Genomic DNA, 23107 nt, shown 5'->3' with positions numbered 1-23107 from the left:
AAAGATATATCTTTCTACTAGACATGTTTGGGTCTGATTCTGGTCTGATTCTGAGAGAACAAATAGCAAAAGATCAGCATAGATCTTTTTACTTCTATCTAATGTTCACAGTCTCTTCTGTGAAGAAATAAAGTAGTTTTCAAAGAAATGAACACAAAAGTGTGAGGTATGCACAAATGAATCACCACATAAGGGACACAGCAGCTGCATATGACACTTTGCAATCCATCCTCTTTAAAGATCAAAGATGGCATCTGGAGATGCCAGTTCATCTTTAGTTTGTCATGAAAAGCAAATGTTATTTTCCAGAAAGAAAAAAAAAGAAGCTCCTCTTTAGTCTCGGGTAGGCACACGGAGAGCACAAAACACAGCCTTAAAGTAAATTGTTTAGCCTGAGCGCAAGCTGTTCAAAATTATCTGAGCTTGCACAGGATGATATAAAATATCCCTACAATGAAAGTTTAAATTTACAGCTACATCTGGGATTTTTGTCGGAATCCTTGATAAGGGGAAATGCGAAAGCCCTGCTTTAAAATGTTCTCTTTTTGTCTGCACAAATATCAAATCTGACATTTGTTTTAACATATTTTGAAATCTTGTCTTCTGACAACCCAAGTTGACTGCAATGCACTCATTTTTTAAGAAAATATGTGCAACATTGCAGCAAAAAACAAAAAATAAAATGAAACGGATTCAACAATTCCTGTCTTTTTAACTCTAATAAATCAGCCTGTTGAATTTGACTATAATTTCTGCAGATCAGTCAAATTATACTACTTCTACAGGGTGTTAATTTTGTCTTTGGTCTCCATATTAGTAAGGACACCACCATATTAGTCATGTGGCATAAGGACAACAAATCACAGAAAACTTTGTATGTTGGCAGAGCTGCCAAGGTAGCTTAAAAACCAGACTCATTTAACTCTGGATAAATGGACCAAAATTCTTGTAAACCTTTGGGAGAGACTTGAGGGAGGAAACTCCAAATATATGACCCAAGTCATAAATTTTAAAGGCTATTCCCCCAAATACAAAGGAAAATGCAAAGAAAATTCAAAGAATGTTAAAGTTTTTGATCTGATTTTGGTATCTATCAAATAGAAATACTTCTGGTAACCCTACCTGACCCTACCAACTTTAGTCTGATGTAATATCAGTGAGTAAAAAAAGTCTATGTGAGCTTTTAAACGGTGAAAGTCAATATCCGACTCCAGCTGCATATTTCATTTTCTCTTTCATTAACTGAGATCTTAACAGCTGCAGCAAATAATGACACGAATTAACGTGTGCTTTGATTTTAAAATTAATTAGAGAAGCCAAACAGCCAAAACACAGAGTAGTTTGGTGCCAGAGATGGGAGTCGCATTTATTGAATTCAGAGTATTTTTTTTTTTTATATAAATGAAATTATACAACCTGAAGGGGGGATTCTGGGTCGTAATAGTATGTGACATCGTAGAAAACTGCAGCTCCCAAAAGGCCCAGATAGCCCTGCTTTCTGCACAAACTTTAATTACAAAGTCAAAGTTCTCCTCTAGTCTCATTAAAAGAAAAAAAAAACAAACAAACAAACTTGTTTTTCTCAGAGTCTTTTCTGCGCCGTCTTTTGGGGCTTCATCAGGGACACTGCATGTGGAAAAGCACGGTACTCGATATCACACAGACACTTTGATTCCTCACACCCAGCTCCTTCACCCCTCGCAGATATGTGCATGTATACAATGACTTATCAGACGCACTCGGAGTGATTTGATTTTAATTGTGTGTTTTCCACACTCCAACACAACCTTGGGCAACGTTGCAGAAAGCAGGCAATCCAAAGCAGCGAGTGAAGAGCATATTGATGTGAAGAAGAGCTCTAATGAAGAATAGGTCAAATAATTATTCACTGTCACTCCATCTGGTCAAATGCAATAAACAAATGGACAAGCTGGCAGCAGCACTAAAGTGGTAATTTGTTTCTGGTGATGTACTGTTATCATTACATCTGCAGCAGCTGTGGAGATCATTTCTTCAGAAACCCCGCAGGATTTCGCTGGGCTAGAAATCTCCCTTTCAAACGCCACCGCAGTGGGAGAAAAACTCAATAACTACAACGAATCCCATTCCTCAGACTCGGCACACAAACAAAGCTCACAGCCACAAGCCTGAGTACACAGACATACATACACACGTTTTTATTTATCCTGTTGAGTCACTCTGCTGTCAAAGAGACAGATTATAACTGCAAAACTCATACATGAAGACTTTTGTGATCAAACATTAATTTACCTCTAACATCTTTTTTTTAACTGTTTATTTTTTTCATTATTTCAGCACAGAAACCAAGAAGTCTGCATGCAACACTTTCTGTTTCACTGTCACCATTAACAAGAGAAGAGAACATTAGGTATCACTTTTTAAAAACATCTGTAATTTATCTGCATTGCCGTGATAAGGGGTGAAAATACGTTTGATCTTAATATAGTTCAACAGGCTGCATTGGTGTGTCAACAAAAACTGCAGATATCTGGAAAGAAATAATTACGAAGGTGAGCAGCGGAGCGGTGCTTAGCAACACAGCACCAAGGTTGCAAGTTTAAATCTGTAACCGAGTTCTGTGGCGTTCTTCCTGTGCTTGTGTGGAGTTTTTCACGGTACCCAGATTACCTCTACAGGCCAAAAGCAAGCATGTTTGGATGACTGGGCAATTTAAGTTACACTGCGACTACGGTTGGACATTCTAACTATACTGCAAAATCATATTTTTGATGCAGCAAATACAAAATGAAACAGCCCTTTTGAAGGTAGAGTGTCAATCAGGACAGTCAGCAGTTTCAAACCAGGACAAAGATCAGAAAAAGTGCTGTGAAAATGGCAGGTTCAAACCCAAAATCACATGTAGGCTCAAACATGTTCCTTTGCTTTTTGTGGGGCTTAAATAAAGAGAAATACATCAGTTGCTTGAATTGGTGCCAGTATTTACAGGGAAGTCAAAAATTATTCAAAAATGATTCAATGTTGCAGATTTAGGCTTAGGTGATTTTTAAAAGAAGTGGTCAAAGATCCCTCTGCATGTTTTAACGTGTTTGAGATGAGAATCACCCCAAACAGGTAAACAGAAGCATGACGTGCTAACGATTTTAGCTGCTGGAAACTGCTGCTTAAAATCTTGGCTTTACACCCTTGAAGAAATTTACTTGCAGGCATGCAAAAGTATAATAAAGCGTAAAAAATAAATGTGTTTTATTTGCCAGACTGAAACTTCTTGTGCTGCACAGTTCAAAGGAATTTTAAGTCTTCTATTGAAACATCAGTGGTATTGCAATTACTTGAAAACGTTAATTACCGTAACATTTCTCTGAAACTGTGCTTTACTTGGTGGTGCTTAATTAATTAGTGTGAAGCAGTAGTACGACAGGATGCTGAACAGATTTGTTCACCGTGTTTAATTGCATATGTCATAACAAATGTGGAAAAATCTTTTTATGACCAATTATATTATGCTTTTTACACGATAGAAATTGGGATTGTAATAGAGGTATGTGTGTATACTTTTGAGAGCAACTGAATATATAAAACGAGTAAAGCGTCAATTGATTTAAGAAGCTTTCAAAGGTCACTATGCAAAGATGCATTATTGATTTTTGTTTTTTAACATTTTTATAATCCACACAGTGGATTGTTAAAAAGATTTGATAAACCACACACAATCTGTTAGTAGTTCTGTTGCTATTGTTTCAGCTATAGTGACATGTGCTTTAATCAAACCAGTTTATAATTTATTTAACCACGTAGATGCATTCATAATTAATTCGTACTTAACATTTCAGAACATTAGTGTCTGCATGACTGGAGCGGCAATAAAATAAAAATTAGAGACACAAAATGAAACAAGAGCTACCAAAATTAATATTAACAGACATTCCACATTGTAAGTTGCCTATGGGGAGTCAGATTATTGTTCTGAGAAAAAAAAGGGACCCCTGGTGCGTCCACACCAGCACACAACAACACGAAGAGAGGAGAAGGCTCACAGTGTCCTATATTGCAGCAGCTTCCATAATCCGCAAGGGCAGATTTTTTTTTTTTCATTTCCAATTGGACGCCAGCCAGTCCAGAGGATTTCTCCACTGCTGACATTTCATTGTCCAGATGAGAGGACATATAATCTAATGAGGTTTGTAGCCAGTCCTGCAAATGGTATTTCAACTGACTGGACAAATTGTTGCTTCTTGATTTAAATAACGTAATGCGAACGATGTGGAAAAAGTTAGCTTTGTTTAAGAGACAATTTAGTGCGTAGCGCTGACACTTCTTTATAGCAAACAGCAGCCAGGGCTATCTCGGTTTGGAGACTTGTAGTGATTTAGTCATGAGGGAATGAGGCTAAAAAGATAAAGAGTGAATTCCAACAATATAAAACAAATCAATTTCAGAAAATTAGTGGTTTGAGTGGATGCAGCAGGGAACTATGCACTTTTTGGATGAGACATTCAGTTTTGAAGTATTTCACTCTTCAAAAATGTGAGGTTTGTGTGGGTATCATAAGTGTTTGCAGAACAATAAAACATTTTCTGTTTAGATTCAAAATACTAAGTATAAGAAAGATAAAAAATGTTTGTCTTTGTGAGCCAAACTATAAAATAAGTATTACTTTGTCTCATTCAATATGTTGGTCCTGTTATAGGCAGGGCATCGGTCATATGCATCCAGACTCATAATTATTAAACATGGGAGATCGGTTCCTGTGCCCCTTGAGAAACAAGTACCTAATGAAACCTTACCATCAGCAGTCCAGGTATTTCAACTGCACCTAAAGCACAACTGGTTAAAACAACTTCTAGTCAGGGTGTCAAATAACTTGAGACTGTTATAGTCTTTTGTTGAATTTAAATAAAATCATTTAAAAAAAAAGGGTTTTACTTGCTGTTGCCTCCAGGCTGTGGTGTAACCGTCTAACAAAGTCACGTCTGGATTTTTCACTTGATCCTTTTGAAAACAGTGTCTATATCTTTAGTCGGGCATTTTTCCTATAAGTTTTATTTGTCTCTTTCAACTTAGAAAACTGTTAAGTTTTTTTTGTCACTTTATGAAATTGCCGTATCAAATGTCACTTCTCAGGAGCTTGCTTATTCTTTTATTGGGTGCAAAAATACATCAGTTATCATAACAGACAGTTGCAGAATTTCATGTGGTTAAAGTTTGCAGAACACAAACACATTTTCGGCATTTCTGCGCTGTCATGAAAGTGTGCTACAAAAGCTGACAGAAAGTCTAAAGTCTCCACTCGCAAAAAAAGCACATATGGTTTTCACAAAAGGCCATTCATCAGTCCAACAGAGCATTTGTAGCATTCTTGCCGTTTTGCATGACGGCTTTTGATAAGTTATTTGCCGATAGAACAAGAACAGACAGTTTCAACAGGAAAAAAAAACTGCTTATCTTTACAATAAAAAGCATTGCTAACAGAAACGTTCAAAAGTAGAGTTCACAACAGGATTTCATTTATTAAATTTTTCAGCAGTTGGTGTTAATACATAGTTAATTTCATTGTTTTTAATCAGATGAAAACTTCTATTTTAATATTTAATCCCAGACTCTAGGAAAATTAGAATCAAGACATTTTTTTTTCCCCCAACTCATTGATATTGAGCCATTCAAATATTGAAAAACAGATTTTTTGGGGGGCGGTGTATTTCTCTAAGGTGTGCTCTGTACTAAACCATAAACTATTTCTGATTATTAAAAAAAAGTCACATAAATTATATTTTTTGAACCACAAACCAAAGTAATCTTGTGCAGGAATTCCTTCATTTTCCGTTTGATTCACAACTACTGCCTTGATCAAAAAAACCTGCAACACATTTATTTTTTAAAATCTTTTCTGTGTGTTAAAATTCTTCAAAGAAATCTTAGGATTTATGAAACTGCTGATTGGTTGAGTCAGACCTCAAAGAAAACTGCAACTCAAAAAGGCTGGCTGAAGCGTCTTTAGTTTTTTTTTTTTTCTTTTTCTTTATGTTCCTTCTAGTTCATCGGGGAAAGAAGGGTCCTTAAAAACTGTCCATCTCAACATTAACAACAAATTTGAAGCTCCAAAAACTATTAGTTTTATTCATTATTGATGTTAAAATACATTAGATACACTCCATTCTGTTTAAAAAATATATATCAGTTGATCAAAACCTTTATATCTGTCAAGAGTGAGACATTTAGGACCAAACTCCATTCAAAATGTCTGTAGAGTGCTGCTCCCGTCTTACACAGCTCCTACGTTTGAATGTTTTATCATTAATAACACACTTACAGAAACATCAGGAGATCAGGAGCACTCAATGCTGCATTCATTCATAAACTTGGATAATTACAACCCACATGGGGAGTTAAGGATTGTCCTTGAGGGCCAGACCAAGTCCCTGTCCTCGCCGAGTGATCAGCTGGCGTCCACAGCTCTGTCATTTAGCCAGGACTGGGCAGCTGTCCGATGTCGCTGTTAACCTGGGCAGAGACCAGCCCGTTCAGAAAGCTGTTCGCGAGCATGGCAGCTGCTCAAAGGGCAATGAGGTATTAAGCATAGATTTGCAAGAATAAAAAATGTCCTCCCTCTCTCCCTCATAAGCTTCTGGTCTGTTTTACACGCAAGACAAGCCATAAGCACAGGAACGCACACGCACACACACACACACACACACACACGCGCGGTCTTACGTAATGTTGGCAGCACGCTGCATCAGCCTGTTTTGACGCAGCATACTCACTGTGCATGTTGACAGAAAGCATGCACTGCTCAGACTCATGCATATTATTTTGGACAATAGTGAGGTTCAAACTCATAAGCATCCGCCTCATTTTGGTATTTACTTCGGCGTCTCGCTGCTTTTCGAACAGCCAAAAAAAAAAAAACTCAGAGCATGTAGTGCTCGACCACAGTTTTCTGCAGCACATCAAAGCCTATTTGAGCTCACATTCAACATGGGAAACAGTGCAGTGTTGTCAAAATAAGAAACAGAACCACCGTGAGATGTTCTCAACGAGTTGTCAAATGGCAAGTAAGCTTGGAAAGAAAAATAAAAAACAAGACAACAGAAGGTCATATCTTAACAGCAGACAGATTAAACAGCATTCAGTGTCTTCCTCTGTAGAGAGAATCAATTCGAAGTATCCCGGAATGTCTTCGGGGTTCAAATTTGATGAGCACGTGATCTTTTAAATCCAATAAACACCGAGCCTTAGAGACCGTGGTGGATAGTCCAGTGCTACCCTTAGGGTTAGACAAAAAATCTGAATATTCAAAATTCAGATCCCTTTGGCCATGCAGGACTCCTTGAATTGCGTTCTTAGGAATCAAAAGCACGGTCTTCGCAGATTTCGAGTGCGGCTTTACTTGCACCGCCAAACACTTCTACATTGGCGTCAATCCAAGGAACCACGTTCCCCGGCATGTAGGCCGAACAGTTGGCCAAACCCATGATGTCCACCGGCCGTAGCACTCTGTCCCACATGTTGAACTGGCTCAGCTCGCCAACAAAGGCTTGGGTAGCATCAAAACGCCCTCCGACGATGTCCTTATTTGAAAGACAAAACAAAATTTACGTTACATAGATTTTAAGGACAGTATATTAAGTACTACTTCCATAAGGTAAGGATTGACATTGCTTAGTAAATAATTATCTTGTATTTCTTCTCCCACAATCACCTTCTTTGTTTGTATTTGGGTGGAAGAGATTTCAACATAGATTCTCAGCCAACCTTACCAGGTCGAGCAAGAGTTTGACTCTGACTTTACTCCAAGCAAAGACGGACGACTGTGAAGCTGAATCAAACGGTGGCGATGACAGTGAAGATCAACAGAACTTTAACTGGTCTGACTCTTCAAATTTACTGGTTTAATTACCTTTTTTAAGATGATTTGGAAGCACTTATCCTGTATAGCTTCATAATAACTTTGGTTGACATGTTTGCTGAAGTTCTTTAATGATGAATTCTGCCCTCGTTTTTTTTTTTTTTACAAACCAATTTTACCTGTTTTATTGTAGCCATATTTTTCATGGAATCCATACAGTGCACTTACAAGTGACTCAGACTATTTGCAATAACTAAAAAAAAAACTGGTAAAAATATGTGATAAAAGAATTTAATTGGAAAGACCAATAATGAGAAAAATTTTGAGTTGCCTATTGTCACCAAAAGTATTGAGCGGTGAAAGCTTGGACGGCAGATTTGACCTAAAATAAGTACAATTGAAAACAAAAAGAGCAGAACAAACATAAAACTGTCCATGACTCATTGTTACTTATGTGACAATAACATTAAGTCCAGTCAAGAGAGTTTTAGTAGTTTGACTAAAAAAGTCTGCCTCGCAGCTTTAAGATGCCTTAGTGTCAATCAGCCTCTAATCCTTATGCAATCTGCAGCAATCTCAATTGAGTTTCTTGGTGAAAAGGAAACCAATATCAACCCCTCTGGCTCTGAACTGGTGCTTCATGAGTAATCATTTCTCTGTACACTCCATTCACATGTTCTTTTGAATTTCCTTAAGGACACACATGGAACTTTCTCGGAGTTAATCTATGGAGATTTGCCATGACGCTTCCTGTGGGATTTTTTTTTTCCAGCAGTTTATGAGTAGATGAATGACGTTATAGTAAGAGGGCCACAGTAGCGTGAGAAGAGACTCAATGCCTCCTCCCCTGTGCTCTCTGCTCTGTGCCTCTGGCACTCAGGATGAAGGAGAGCACACAGACGATCCTACAGGTACAAAAACATACACACACTTGTTCTTTACCAACTAAGCCTTCAGGCTCACCTGTTCCTGCCCCAGGATGATCACCCCTCCAGGTTTAATTGGGTGCCAGGGGGCCAGGTTGTCTCCGGTGCCGAGCCGCTCGCCGTCCTGATAAGCCTCCCAGAAGCCGTCTCTGGTCGTCCAGGTGATGCAGATGTGGTGCCAGCGCCCGTCGCTCACTGACAGAGGGAGCTGGGCCACCTGGGTGGAAGATAAGGGCAGAGGAAAGGATGATGTGAGTCACAGGCACAGATCAAAAGAGAGACGGGCAATGACGAGGGGGAACAGGAAGCAGGACGGGTCGGGAAAGGCACGAGTTAAAATGTGGCATGTTAGAAACAAGGACAGCAATTAGAAGGGTTACAGCTTCAAAAAGAAGCAGTTCCCTACAGAGGCTTCGCTAAGCAAGAGAGACATTTAAAATTCAGATTACCTAGGTGACATCAAGGGATAGAACATCCTTCAAAGCATATCAGAATGCTAACAGCAAAACTCTGTCCTCTTATGGGTTCCCGCTTTGTTCGTAGATCAAAGTAAAACAACCAGTTATTTTACCAACCAATGACATCATTGTCTTTTGAGGATTCGGCACTAAGCACGAGATCATGAGTGTGCACTGTAGCTCATTAGCCTTTTTTATTATGAGCCTAAAGGACTGATTCGTAGTCACATATCTCGCAGCAGATGTAGCTCTGGACGCAAAGAGACCTGAGAAAATGGAAATGATTGAAAATAAAATTCTAGTCACTTGGAATTACGAAGCATACTGACCTCATTAGAGACACCAGGTGGTGTGCTTTCATTAGTGGGACAACAGGGAATACTCCAAGTGTTGTTATAATGTGTCTATCATGCAGGCAAACCAAGGCTTTTGGATATTAAACTGGAAAATAAATTCTTGTCAAATATTCCTCAATATCAAAGCGATCGCGCCTCATATTCATAGGACAAACTATGACTCAACTCGTGTTTAGTTAAACGATTACATTTTCGAAATATAAAAGATGATGCTTTTGAGTCATTATTTAATAACAATGCTTTTATTTGTATAAGGTTTTACGAAAGCTTTCCAAAGCAGAAAACCCTAATGATAACATATTTGCCTCAGGCCAGCATTGGGAAATTGCTCTAAAAAAACGAAAAGGTTGGGGGCTGGATTTAAATGTTATTTGTACCAGGAAAGCTGGAATCATAGTATATTTTTCATGTTCTGTGGGACTTTGAGTTGTTTCTATGTTATGTTATGTGTTTCTCTTTTTTTGTCAAACAGAATTGCCTGTTCCTTCTTCCACTAATCATCCTCATCTGTAGCCTATTTACTCATCAGTTGCCTAATTTAATCTTTAACTTTGGACTGCAAGTCTACTTCTTAGGATTGTCATTAATTGTTAACCTGATCTTGCCTCTTTCCAATTTGGGTCCAACAGAACAGATGGATTTAACTTGGTGATCCTAAAATCAAAGCCCTACATACCACGACAGAGTCAGCTCTTCCTATGTACCATGGAGAGCAAAACAACCTGATGGTAACTACTGACTGACTCAGCAGTTTATTTTAAAAACAGATATTCTTACTCTCAGTGCTCGTTGCAGAATTCAATGAAAGACATGCGTACACTTAAAAGGTCTTCCTTTTAATCAAGTCAGGATGGGTCTATGGGCTTCACAAAACATGTTCATCTTATTTTTTTTATTTTTTTTTTTGCACAAAATCATTCTCGGATAATGAGATTTCTCCTCCTCAGTTCTGCCTATTTTGAGCTCTTTTCAGAATGAGCTGCTTTAGGACCTTTTGTCACTTTTATGCAAATAAGCTGCTGCTGGCCGCATTGCCAACTCAGTGTTTACACTCACACTTTATGCACGGGAAAATGGCTGCAAGCAGATGCACAACTGGTACAACCGTGCGTCTTTGACCCCGAGTCAGACCCAGAAGTTGAAGAAGTGGAGCCTCCTGCACAACCATCGAGGATGCAACAAATGGTTTCTGAATGGTGAGTCAACAACAAACACTTGTCTTTTCCTGTAGCCATTGTACAGTGCATACAGAGGTAAAACCAGCTGACCAAACATGTTCATCTTCAGCAATGAAGTGGGAAGAATTCTGCTTTGGTTGCTAGGGGCTGGGTTTAGCTGGGCTTAGCTTAGGTGAGGGGCAGTACCTGCCTATTGTGACTTTATATTTGGGAGGTTTTTATAACTGCTCATTTTCCAGACACCAAAAACATGAACTTATTGCCAGAAAATGGCTGGTTGATTATTTTTTTTTTGGACTGTTTCGAGAAGTAGTAGAGACTCAAATGGAAGTACAAAGAGGTGAACTTTGCATCTAGGTCACCTCTAACACTCTGAAGAAGTTAGATGGATAAAGAAAATGGCAGCTATGATTTGAATTTGCAATGCTGAAACTTGGACCCATAACTATAGCTGACTGACAGGTGTCCAGTAAATCGGAAAAAAACCAAAAAACCCAAAAAAAAAAAAACAACTTTGCAATGTCTCTGTCATCCCGTCAGTACAGCAGTGTTGTCTGATCCAAAATGTTTGTGGTTTTGAAATTATGACATAAGCATACCTTGAAAGCAGAAAATGATCAATGCCTGGAAGAAAGACAGATGCAGATGAGGACAATTACGCTGGTCCTCTCGGAACAATTTCAGAAGTGCCTTCAAATAAATACATCTTTTATCGCCTTTGGAATAAACATGTGTAGGTTTTGGTCAGATGAGCTTCAGATTGAGATCTTCAGCAACAAATACTCCAGAAGGGTTTGACCTAAAACAAAGATTTACCTCACATCTATGGTAGAGTATCTTTGATGCTGTGGACATAATTGTCTTCTAATGGCCTTGAGAATATTTTCAAGAGTTTATGGTGTCATAAACTCTTTCAGACATCAGGAGAGTTTACATACAAATCTGGTGGACTTGAAAATCTGTCAACTTTGGGTCTTTAGATGTTGATCCAAAAGACACCTGGCTATATCAAAGCAGAAGTGGTTCACAAAACACAAATTTCTACCATTGATATCTCAGTGCCCAGACCTAAAATCTGTGAAAGCCTGTGGAGTGGGCTGAATAGCAGAGAGTACAAACTGATTTGGATAAACTAGAGAAACTGTGGAAAGAGCAACGATCAGAAATCCCTCTATGCTCCGATCTTGAAAAATACTTTAAAATTTGACTGCTTCAGTGGGAAAGAGGGTTTATTGCAAGGTTGTCAACAATCTGATTGTTTTAATCAAATACAGTTATTCAACATTTTTCTTCTCCTTTGAATATATGTACTCAAAATTAAAGTTGAATGTTTAAAGCTTAAGCACAAGATTATTCTACTACATTGTTGAAATATAAGATGAATTTATTTTATGGCTTTTCCACATCTTTTTATTGGTGGTAAGTACATCTTTCCAGAATCTTTTTTTTTTAGTTAGTAAAAGCAAGAATGAGCAAATCTAGGCAATACCTCTGATGATGTCAACAAAATTGCATCAGCCACAGAGATACAGAGATTTTGAAAATCATTTAAACATTTTTGGGGGAGATTTAGTTTTTTTTTTTTTTTTTTTTCCTTTGGAAAACAGTCTCAGAAAACACAAGGAGCATTAGGGATCGGAGCATCAGACTGCACATGCAAAATGGCACAATATTTCTGTGTTGGTTGTGTGCAGGGCTGGAGGAAAAGCATGAGCCCGTTTAAGATTATGGTGGAGGCAACATTAGGGGACATCAACAATCTCCTTGTGCAAAAAGAAGCAAAATCTGGAGGAAGAGGCTGATGTGTAACAAGTGGGACTCTGAACCTGCATAATGACTCATAAAAATATAACAAGACAACTCTGCACTTTTAAATATTGTTGAGCCAATCTTCCGCTTCCTCCTTAATATGCAGTAAAATGAGGAGCATGAACAATGCACCTTGCTGGACACTGCGAGTAAATTCAACACACAGACGTGCTACTGCACACATGATGCTCAAATTTACTACACTTCATTTAATTTCTTTTATTTCCACAAGAATAATTTCCTGCAGTCTTTTCTATTTCCCTTTAAATTTTCCACCATTTTTCAAGGGGAACCTTTCATAGAAAGTGGTGTCTTTGCTGTATTTCACATTTTTTGGTCTCTATTAACCTCCAAAGCACTGCGGCTTCTCAGTTTCTCAGCCCTTTCTTCCAATCATACGCTCATCCCTTCCACCATCTCTCTCTGATCCAGCTGACGTGAACCCATGCATAATGCATAGTGAGAAGAAAACTGTGGGGAGACCTGCCTGTGCCAATAACACCCAGTGTAAACAAGAGAGTCGGGTAGGAATACCAGTTTGGGATCATTTTAACCAAGAATCTGAGCAACTGAGTCTGGGGTTTCAAACTGAGCCATTAGTCATAAAACTGAATTCATTCCTGCAGCTTATATCACCGTAACAATGCAAGTACTTCAAAGCAAATGCCAGAAATTATGCGCGTCCCTTGTCTAACCATATTGAGTGCTGTGATAAATGAAATTGCACTGACTGCATGACTAGAGTAAGGGATGAAGTCCAAATATAAGGCCATCAAACGAGCACACACAGCAGCCCCTGTTCTCTAATGAATATACAGTTACCTCTGGGTTTGAGTGGAATGTGGGTCAGCCATATTAAATGTTTATATGGTACAAATTTTAGTATTCAGAATGAATGTTCAATGATTTCCTGTTCAACATAAGCTCGCAGGAACCACCTGCTTGTTTCACATTACAGAGACACAAATTAGAGTAATTATGCTTTGTCTTTTTGTTTTTCAAATTTTATCAGTGCCATCACTGAACCGACTGTGTTGGCAGGCGAATAACGCAGCATTTTTTTTTTTTTTTAATCTTTCTTTACAGAAAATCGGTCATTTCAAAGACAAGACAGAACTCCTCTCCCTCTGCAAGTTTATTCTTAACTGATAGAGTTAAAGCTGCCAGGAGATTCTCCTTTAATCCATGCCACCAGGAGGCACCAATAAGCTCAACAGAGCCTTTTTGCACACTCACTTCAGAAATAGACACGTCAAGTAACTTCTAATCTTCTTGCTGCCTTGCTTTGGTTTTAATAAATGATGCTTTTAAAGTGAGCTAAAAGTAGTTTATTATTAATATGTAGTTTTTTAAATATATTTCTGATCCATTAGACTTTAAAATATTTGTATTATTCCTTATGCTTTAAAAATATTTTAAGTAAACTTTTTTTTTATGGTGCTCCAGATAATATTTAATGTTTCTGTCAATATAAAAGTAGCTGAACATCTCTTTCACAGTCTACATGTTTGAAATATTCTACAAATGGTCCTTCAAGTGGCACCAAACAGACCCACTGACCCCTTTTGGCTCAGATTGTAAAGTTAACCAGAAACATAATCAGACATATAGCAGATCAAAGTAGTGTTTTAGTTTTACTCAAAATGTTTCTTGTGGCTGGATGTAACATTACAATTTTGGAGAGACTCAGTCACAGTCTCGACTTCAAACTGATTTGTAGAGGGAGATAGAGGTTAGAGAGATGGTAAAGAGACCTTCTAGTCTTAGAGATTTGAAGCTCATCAACAAAATACCAGCTAGAAATTAGAAGAAGCGTTTTATTGATATAATGTAAAAAAAAAAAAATCATTTTAAACCTAACGCTACCGAGTTGATGAACAATTCTAGGCTTAACCGTGTACGGAAAGTGTAAGGAAGAATAAACTCTGCTTCTGTTTGTAGACTTACCTTGTCATTGACCAGTAACTCAATAGGATTGTTGCCCCATTCAATCAGAACTATCTCATTGGCCTGTCCAGGCACGCCGTAAGAGAAAGGGGTTCCTATGCCTGGACTGGCGCTGGACTTGAGCCACATGCAGACAGTGAAGGCATACATCTCCGGCAGGCTCTTCTTAATGCGTCCGTACAGATAGTTGGTGCGCAGAGGGAGGGACACCTTGAAGTCCTCTGGAGACTTAAAGGCATTATTACCTATGAACAGATAAAATATATATAATTGAGCATAAACATGATTAGTGTTTGTCTCATTTGATGCCTAATGTTGATTATTATAAAGCAACATTAATGTGAAAAAGTAGGGAAGGGCATGTTTATATTGCTCTCTAGTTTTAAATCACAAGTTAGCATAAAATAATCCCAAAAGTAAATAACAGAACAGTAATACGTATCATTATTAAGTCAAGAAAACAAACTGACAAGCTGGAAAAGAAGTTGTTTTTTTGAGTTCAGACTCTAATGAAACCATCATTTATGCACCAAAAGTGGCATCAAAATATTTAAAAAAATATTGGAAGAATTGTAAATTGTTACTATGGACAGAAACACAACTTTAAGACACTAGTGGATTTTTTTTCCCTTGAACTGTTCAATTTATGTTTCTCCAAAACATTTTTAACCTATATTTAAGGTTAAGACCAAAGTAGAGAATTTATATAATAACTACTCCTTGAACAGATTGAAACCACGTTATTGACACCACCACCTTTTAATTAAACTATCTTATCACAAAAATCCATCCACCCTTGTCCCTTAGTGGGGTCAGGAGGGGTGCTGGTGTCTATCTCCAGCTAACGTTCCGGGCGAGAGGTGGGGTCACCCTGGACAGGTCACCTGTCTGTCACAGGGCAACACAGAGACACACAACCATGCACACACACTCACACTAGGGGCAATTTGGAGAGGCCAATTAACCTGACATGTTTTTGGACTGTGGGAGGAAACCAGAGTACCTGGAGAAAACCCACACATGCACAGAGAGAACATGCAAACTCCATGCAGAAAGACTGGGGCTGGGAATTGAACCCAGAACTTTCTTGCTGCAAGGCAACAGCGCCAACTGCGCCACTGTGCAGCCCTCACAAAAATCCAATAGGTTTTAATCCAAAAATAGTATGTCTGGTTTAAACCATTCTAAATTAATTAAATTTATTCTTTGGATTTTTGTAACATTTTATTTGTTATTCTTTTTGGTAGACTTCAGTCAGCCTGAGGTTCTTTTAGCAAAAATCTCTCTCTTTTTTTGCAGCCATGTCCACTTTTGTTTGTTCTGTGTCCTTCTGATGTTAGATTCATGAACATTAATCAATGTAAGAGAGAGATCTAGTTGTTTTGATGTTCCCTGCAATTTCTCTGTTACCTCAACAATTTGAAGTGAGTTGCGAACCCAATGAACTTCAGTCATTTATTCACCGAGGTCTCTATAGACCTAGTTTGATACTAGCTTTTACAGAATGGGTGGAAGTGTCTTAAATGTTTTAATGTATATCTGAGACACTTCCATAATTTGGTATTTTAGTGGCTGAAAACATCTAAAAATAATTTGTAATAAATCCTAATCTTAAATGGAGAACAAGTATAACATGTTAAAGTTATTTGTTTAACTGGTGCAATTTTTGAAATTGAACACGCAAATACACATGAACCACAGTATATTGAGCAATTAGCATTAAAGTGACGAAGAAGCAGCAAACATTAAAAATCAGCAATGTGGCACTTACTGTGCTAAGGTTTGTGTTGTCTGATTATCAAACAATAACCTATCATTAAATTTTATTATTATTACTATTAGCTTGTACAGGAAATTAGTTTTTCCAATGCCTGTTTTATCTTTAACACTATTTTTTAAACCCACCACATCACATATTAGTGCAAGTCAATACGCAGCAGTAACCACACAGTGTAACCACATCTCATTTACCTTCCTCTGATATCAATGTCATACCCCATACCATACTATGAAGAAGTATTTTCCACCTTACAGATTGCATTTTTTTTCACTTGCAAATTTAAGCTGAGTAAATAAAGAAATGTAGTTTTTTAAATGATGGTTTCATTCATTAAGCAAACAGAGTTCTCCAAAGTGGCTCCATGTGTTTACACCTTGTCTATGTGACAGAATAGTTTTATTTTAGTCATATTAGAGCTTTGTGAAGAATGAACAAATTATTTAAAGGTCACACAGCTGTAATTAAATTGCATTTATGACCAGACTTTTGACTAGGTCTGACTTTTTTTGAGCCAGTACCAAAACGCCATACATAAAAATTTCAGATTTTCACATTAGTTCACAGAAATATTGTCCCAAAAGTCTCGAGGGTCATAAAAATGGTTTTTGGTCAACGTGAGACAGACCTTTGTACGACCTGCTGGATTAGTTATTGATGAACTCTTGAAGTAATATTTGTAGGCAGCAGATCTTAAAGGTTCAACACTATTCCATGTTTTCTCTAGTCTCAGTTATTTACATGTTTCTGCTCATTGATTAATGTCTTGTTTCATGAAGAATCACTCGCCACAAATCACAGTCTCATTTGGTCAATTTGAACTCCCATTTAATGTCAAAATGTAAATATTTTACATTATTTCCTGTCAAATAAAATATTCAAATTAAATGTGGTTGACTTTGTGTTATGACTAATTGAATGCCATGAGTGCACATCTACTCTATAACACAATATTAATAAATTCTTGAATTTGATGTTTTAAGATCAGGTTGCTATAATATCTTTCAACTCATCAACTAAAGATTCACACACACAATCTGCTGTGTAATCTGTTTTCATGCTAGCAAACCAACCAGTTCAAGCAAAAAAATGTTTTTGGGTCCATATGTAAACTACTCAGACCCCATGATTTTTGCCTCTGTTTGCCACATATATGTTAATCTTTTTTCTCCCTCTCAAGAACAAAAATCTCAAATATCATGTGCATATTAATTTTGTGCAGCATTTCCCATCATGCAGCCCCTTTTAAAAGAATACTATTTTTCCACAAGGTCAGTTTCACATAAAAAGTAGATACGCTGTCTCTGCACATTTCAGAGCAAGTCCAAGGAGGAGAGGAAAATTGGGTTACAAAGCCATTGAACAAGGTTTATTTGCAGGTAAAATCCTTACCTTTCTATCTCCCAGAACAACCCAATAAATCCCATCCCCGGAACTCACAGCAGGAACCCTCTGACATTAATGTGATGGAAATTGAACTAAACAAAACTCACAAACAGGTTCTGCACTGAGAGGCTTCTGCATCAAGATATGATATTGTACACGTGTTGCTTCTGTGCAACTGAGACATTAATATCAGTTATGAAAACTATCCTTGCCTCAGCCCCTGTCCGATTCTGCTAAACCTTGAAGAAACGTCCAGTGAAATGTGAAATAGACTTCTTAAGCATTCTTTTTTTTTTTATTCTGTTGGTGGAAACATTTTCAGTATTTTGACATCTACCATCAAAGAGCAACCCAGGAAGGCGGACGCTTCTTGAATAGTTTTTACACTAATTAAAAACATTTAGCACTTGCTTTCCGAGCCTCACTTTTAAGACCACAGCAGATTAGCTCTATGAGCAAAGGGAGTGTGATGGGAAATCTTTACATTGTTGAAACCGTATTCAGACATTGACTAATCGCTGCTAAATTAGTAAGGCAAATTTTATATATAAAAACAAAATTGGCATTAAAATTTGCACAACTTTTTCACAGCTACCCGATGCATCATGCTTACTCTTCTCGAGCTCTGCGATCCTCTCCATGAGGGAGTTGAGAGCGCTTTCGGTGCGTTGGCGGTGGGCCGCGGTTTCATTGTAGAGCTGGCTCTTCTCCTCCTCCAGCTCAGCTACCTTCCGGAGGAGCTGCGTCTCCAGTGCCCCCAGACGCTGGCGCAGCAGCTCGCGGAGCTCTGGTGGCAGGGGAGTCAGGCCCGAGGCTCCTCCGGCCGATGAGTTTGTGCTGGGGAGGCGCAGGCTTTGCTGCTGGGAGGCACACCACAGACAGAGATTAGAGACGGACAGACGTTAAATCCTGCTAGCCGTCAGTGCAGTAGATTGCTGATCAGACAGCTCTGCTATCTTTTTGGCAGCATTGTCTTTGATGCATCAATCTCTAAATGAAGACAGCGCGTCCCTGAGGCTTGTATGGGCGACCTGCCAAACACCCGTGGCTGTGTGCAGGGTATTAAAGGTAGACGTCACCCCAAGTTGACACTACGATGACAGATGGTTTGTTTCTTTGTGTTTTTTTTTATTTTTTATTTGGAACATGGGAAACATCATGTGCCCACGCAAGTAAAAAAAAAAACTGCCCTCAAATGTCCATTTCAAATATTACTCTGCTGGCAGTCTGGAGCACATCCCAGTCTGATTACTTTTTTACAGAAAAATTCAACCATCTAAATGCCTGAGCGTAGCTGTTTGGTCCAGAATGCAACTGCTCATGTATGCAAAGCCAATGCCTTGCAAAAATAGTCAGACCGCACCACAGCAGTAGACTTTCATGTATTTTATTGGGATGTTATGTGATAGATCAACAAACACAAGTGTGTAATGAGTTGAAGGACATCATACATGCTTCCTGCATTTTTTTACAAATCATTTAGAATGCATTTGTATTTAAACTCTTTTGCTGAGATCCCCATACATAAAATCCAGTTCATCCAAGTGCCTATGTCCTGATCAGGAAAGATAGTGGCAACATTGGCCATATTCCCCCAAACATAGCTTATACTTGGTGTTGACAGCATTACACTATGATTATGCTTTTCTTGAGCAATAGTAAAGGGACTGCTTAGAGCTGATGGAACAAAATAGAGGACAATCCAGAAAGAAAATGTGTCAGAGGCAGCAAAAGACCAAAGACCAACATGGAGGTTCACCTTGCAGCAAAACAACAACTCTAAGAATACAATTAGAGCTACAATGAATAGGGTACATTACGTCAGTCCAGTGTCATGTGTTAGAGCGGCCTAGTCAAAGTAACGTGCTATCTCCAAATGATTATTTCTGACAAGTCTTGAAAGCAGATGCTCCCAGACATTTTCAATGGGCAAAGCTTTTAGCGGCAGAAACACAAATGCTTGCCACATAGTTCAAAATTTTGTTAGTGAAAAAAACACTTTGAGTAAAACGTGGAATTTTCTCCCACTTTTCAATGGTTTATTGAAGTTAGTGGCCCTGATGTGGCAACATGTAAAGAAGCTCCAGAGGTGTGTAAATTTTTATCTAACTGAAAACTAGATAAGTGAGAAACTGACCACTTCTTGTGGAAACATGATGAGCAGTGATAATTAAGGTTCAACCAATCAAGATCAAGTATTTAAAATAGAAAATGAAAATGTTTGGAATTCAGCGAAATATACATGTTCTATGGTAGCATATCCTTAATTTGTTTGGCATAGTAGATTTTTATTAAATGAGAGAGGTAGACAAGGGTCAAGGCAGCAGAGAGATGGATCAATGATGCAGCATATTGTCCACGATAATAAATTCAGAACACAAGCCTTCTGTTTATTTGCAAATAGTTCTCCAGGTCACCTCATTAGTGGCTGAGCGTGACCCTTGAGCCCTCTGGAAAATATAATAAACAGCAAAACAAGTGAGTAAAGTGCCACAAGCAGCGCAAAAGTCTCAGGTGTGGCATGACAAAAGCGCTAAATTATTTGAATTGGTTTGAAAATGTTATTGCTGCAGACCAACTAAAATGTCGGGGAATTAATTTAATCATCTGATAAGAATAATTAGTCACACTACTGCAAATAAACGAGTGTGTGAATCCCACATAGGACAGGCTCATACATTATTCAGGAAAACATTGCAATTCCCTCCATCACGTGCAATACTTCACCTTTGACAAGGTGTGTTTTTGTTTTTCTTTTCAATAATATCTCACAGATAAATCTGTCTTGCTGGATGTCTTTGGATCAATAAAGCATCAAGACGGTACATGCATAAAACCTGACCCTTTGACCTGATTGGTTTGAGAGGTCCAAAGCACCAGATTAGCCCATAACAAGCCATGCAGCATAGGCATGACTGTTTACAATTGAACCGAGTAGCTGCGTAGGACCTCCAAACCATTAGGGGGCCCCAAGCACCAGAATTCTCACAACTCATGTTTACAAATCAAATGAATGACACACTAAGCTAAAAATGTTGTAGCTCATATATAATGTGGTAGGATTCTAAAGAATTTGTCTAAGTAAGACATGTTGTTAGCATTTTAGATCAAGAGTGGCGTTTTTACTTAAAATGCTAATTTATTTAAGCAATTTTATTCAAAAATCATACTTAATTGTGTGTATATATATATATATATATATATATATATATATGTGTGTGTGTGTGTGTGTGTGAGTGTATTTGATTTTGATGAGAGCATGCAGCTGATGAAAACATAAATTCTGAAAATGAACGCAGTCATTAGTGTCACGGATTAGTTTGTAAGTCCTAAAATCATTCATTATGGGTTTAGGTCAGGTGAGTGTGATGGTCAGTCAAGACAGTGGTCATTAGCAGTATTAGCTCCTACTGGACCCATCAGCATGGCCATAAAGTTTATAAGCAGAAAGAAAGTTAGAAGAATGTAGAATTTCTAAAAGAAATATTAAATTAATTTAATCTCAAAAGAAAATATTAGATTATTAACAGCGGGGTTATTTTTTTCTCCTTAGCCCAGGCAAGACAACTAATGTCTCTAGTTCAGGAGTGTCTTAAATTATGAAGTGTCCTGGATATGTCGTTGTGTGTTGAATCACTGAATCCAGTGACAATACCTGTTCTTATGAGTCTCCCCTAAGCTATTAAGTGGTCTTTACTCCATAGAAATCTAAAGGATGTTCTATCACATATTTTCCTTCCACTAAGCTTTCAATTTGTATGTCTGGATACAGCATACTGTGAAGAAACAGCTTATTATAGGAATTATCTTTTGTGCCTTTGTTATCTGTCAAGTGAGCAGTGTGGGCCACAACATGGCAATAATATAACGTTTATTAAAAAAAATAATAATAATAAAAATATGGGTCTTATATAATTTTCTGATTTTCTGAGAAACTGATATTTTAAGGTTTCATTCACTGTAAGCCACAATCATCAAATTGTATGAAAATAAGTATAACACTCTGCTTGTAATGAATCAATATAAAGTCTGAGTTTCACCAAACATACTGAGATAAAGCAACCTGTCATTGACAGTTCAATTTACTGTCACGAAGAACGTGTGATAGAAAATGGTGGATTTTCGTGTTATGCTGTTGCATGTTTCTGCCGTCTTACCTCTAAATTCTCCAGCCGACCCTTCAGGGTCTGCATGGTTTTGCCCAGTTGGTCTATAGTCTCCCCGGGGTCCCGGGGCAGGTCTCCCATGGTGTTCTTCCCGTACTCCTTCCGTCTGGAGCCCTGACCCCGGGACTTACCCTGCGCCATCTCATCGGCTGCCGCCTCGCAGCGCGCCAGCTTGGAGTTGAGCTCTTTAATGGTTCCCTGTTGGCTGACGATGGTCTCCTTCTGCTGCAGGATAGTCTCCCGAAGCTGGATGATGGTGTTGCGCAGCTCATCCTCCACGGGGCTGCTGCTCTGGACGCGGTTGCCTGTAGGGCCATACCCGCAGCCGGGCTCTGCGCCCGGGGGGATTGCGTTACACACGAACCGACTACCTGTTACGTCTTGGCTGCTCACCGTGGGCCCGCTGACCAGGTACAAAAGTCCAAAAACTAAAGCCAGCATCTTGGATGAAATGGGAATTACTAATCCCTTTATGAAAAGGAAAGCAAAAAAAAAAAAAAAAAAAAAAAAACACCTGAAATTATGTTATAAACTTTTTACACCGATTTTATGAATTTAGTATAAAAAATTAACACATCCAAAGTTTTACGGGAAAAAAAAGAAAAAAAAAAGAAACACCTAAAATTTACGAAGCGATTTGGAGAAGAAGGAAAAAAAATCCGCAGTGAAACCCCATAGTATCACTTGTCCATCAACCACATGGTCGGTCCGCTATAATATATATATATACACACACACACACACACACACAACGACAACCGAAACATCCAGCATTTAAAACTCGGTCAATTCAGATTTTGATAAGTCTACTCCAGAGAAAAAAAGAAAGAAAAGAAAAGAAAAAAAAAACAACAACAAAAGTTGAACCCTGTTGGGTTTGTTATTTCCAGCAATACAATCCTCAGAAGGTCGCAGAGAACTCAGCTGTGTCTGTCTTTCCTCTCCGCTCCGCTGAATTGTCAGTGAGCGGTGCTGAAGAGACAGCGACGGCGCTCGGCAGATTATTATAGGGGAGGTGCGCACAGGCGCTTCCGTTCATCACTTCGTGAGCTCCGGTTTATTCAGCCTCAGCCTGCGTCATCCGCCGAATCCCAGCGGATCCAAGTCATGCCATGACATGCTTTGAGTACATCTCATTGACTTTACGTGAGCTCTTTAGATATGTGCTGAAGATGACAGATGTCAAAGAAAAAGAGGACTTCACAAGGTTGTTTTTTTATTTTTTTTTATTTTTACCTCTCTCTCTCTCTCTCCCAGCGTTCCTCCGTTTATTCACCGT

General features: G+C 38.4%; 1 protein-coding gene across 2 annotated transcripts; it reads right to left on the bottom strand.

Annotated features, from left to right (window-relative positions):
* Positions 1–5099: 5099 nt before the first annotated feature.
* LOC103141669 (neuronal pentraxin-2-like) lies at positions 5100–22894 on the bottom strand. 2 transcript variants are annotated; one of them, XM_007557399.2, is made up of 5 exons: positions 21820–22894; positions 18276–18519; positions 14500–14744; positions 8789–8968; positions 5100–7547 (listed from the first exon to the last, which is right to left on the bottom strand). In XM_007557399.2, the coding sequence occupies exons 1-5, from the start codon at positions 22267–22269 to the stop codon at positions 7320–7322; spliced, it is 1347 nt and encodes a 448-aa protein (XP_007557461.1). In that variant the 5' UTR covers positions 22270–22894; the 3' UTR covers positions 5100–7319. The 2 variants fall into 2 exon arrangements, with proteins under 2 accessions (XP_007557461.1, XP_016529515.1); XM_016674029.1 differs by having other exon boundaries at positions 18276–18522; positions 21820–22890.
* Positions 22895–23107: the final 213 nt, after the last annotated feature.

This window comes from Poecilia formosa, unplaced genomic scaffold (assembly GCF_000485575.1).
Source record: "Poecilia formosa unplaced genomic scaffold, Poecilia_formosa-5.1.2 Scaffold88, whole genome shotgun sequence".
Classification (NCBI taxonomy): domain Eukaryota; kingdom Metazoa; phylum Chordata; class Actinopteri; order Cyprinodontiformes; family Poeciliidae; genus Poecilia; species Poecilia formosa.
This window is presented reverse-complemented; position numbering and strand designations above follow the sequence as displayed.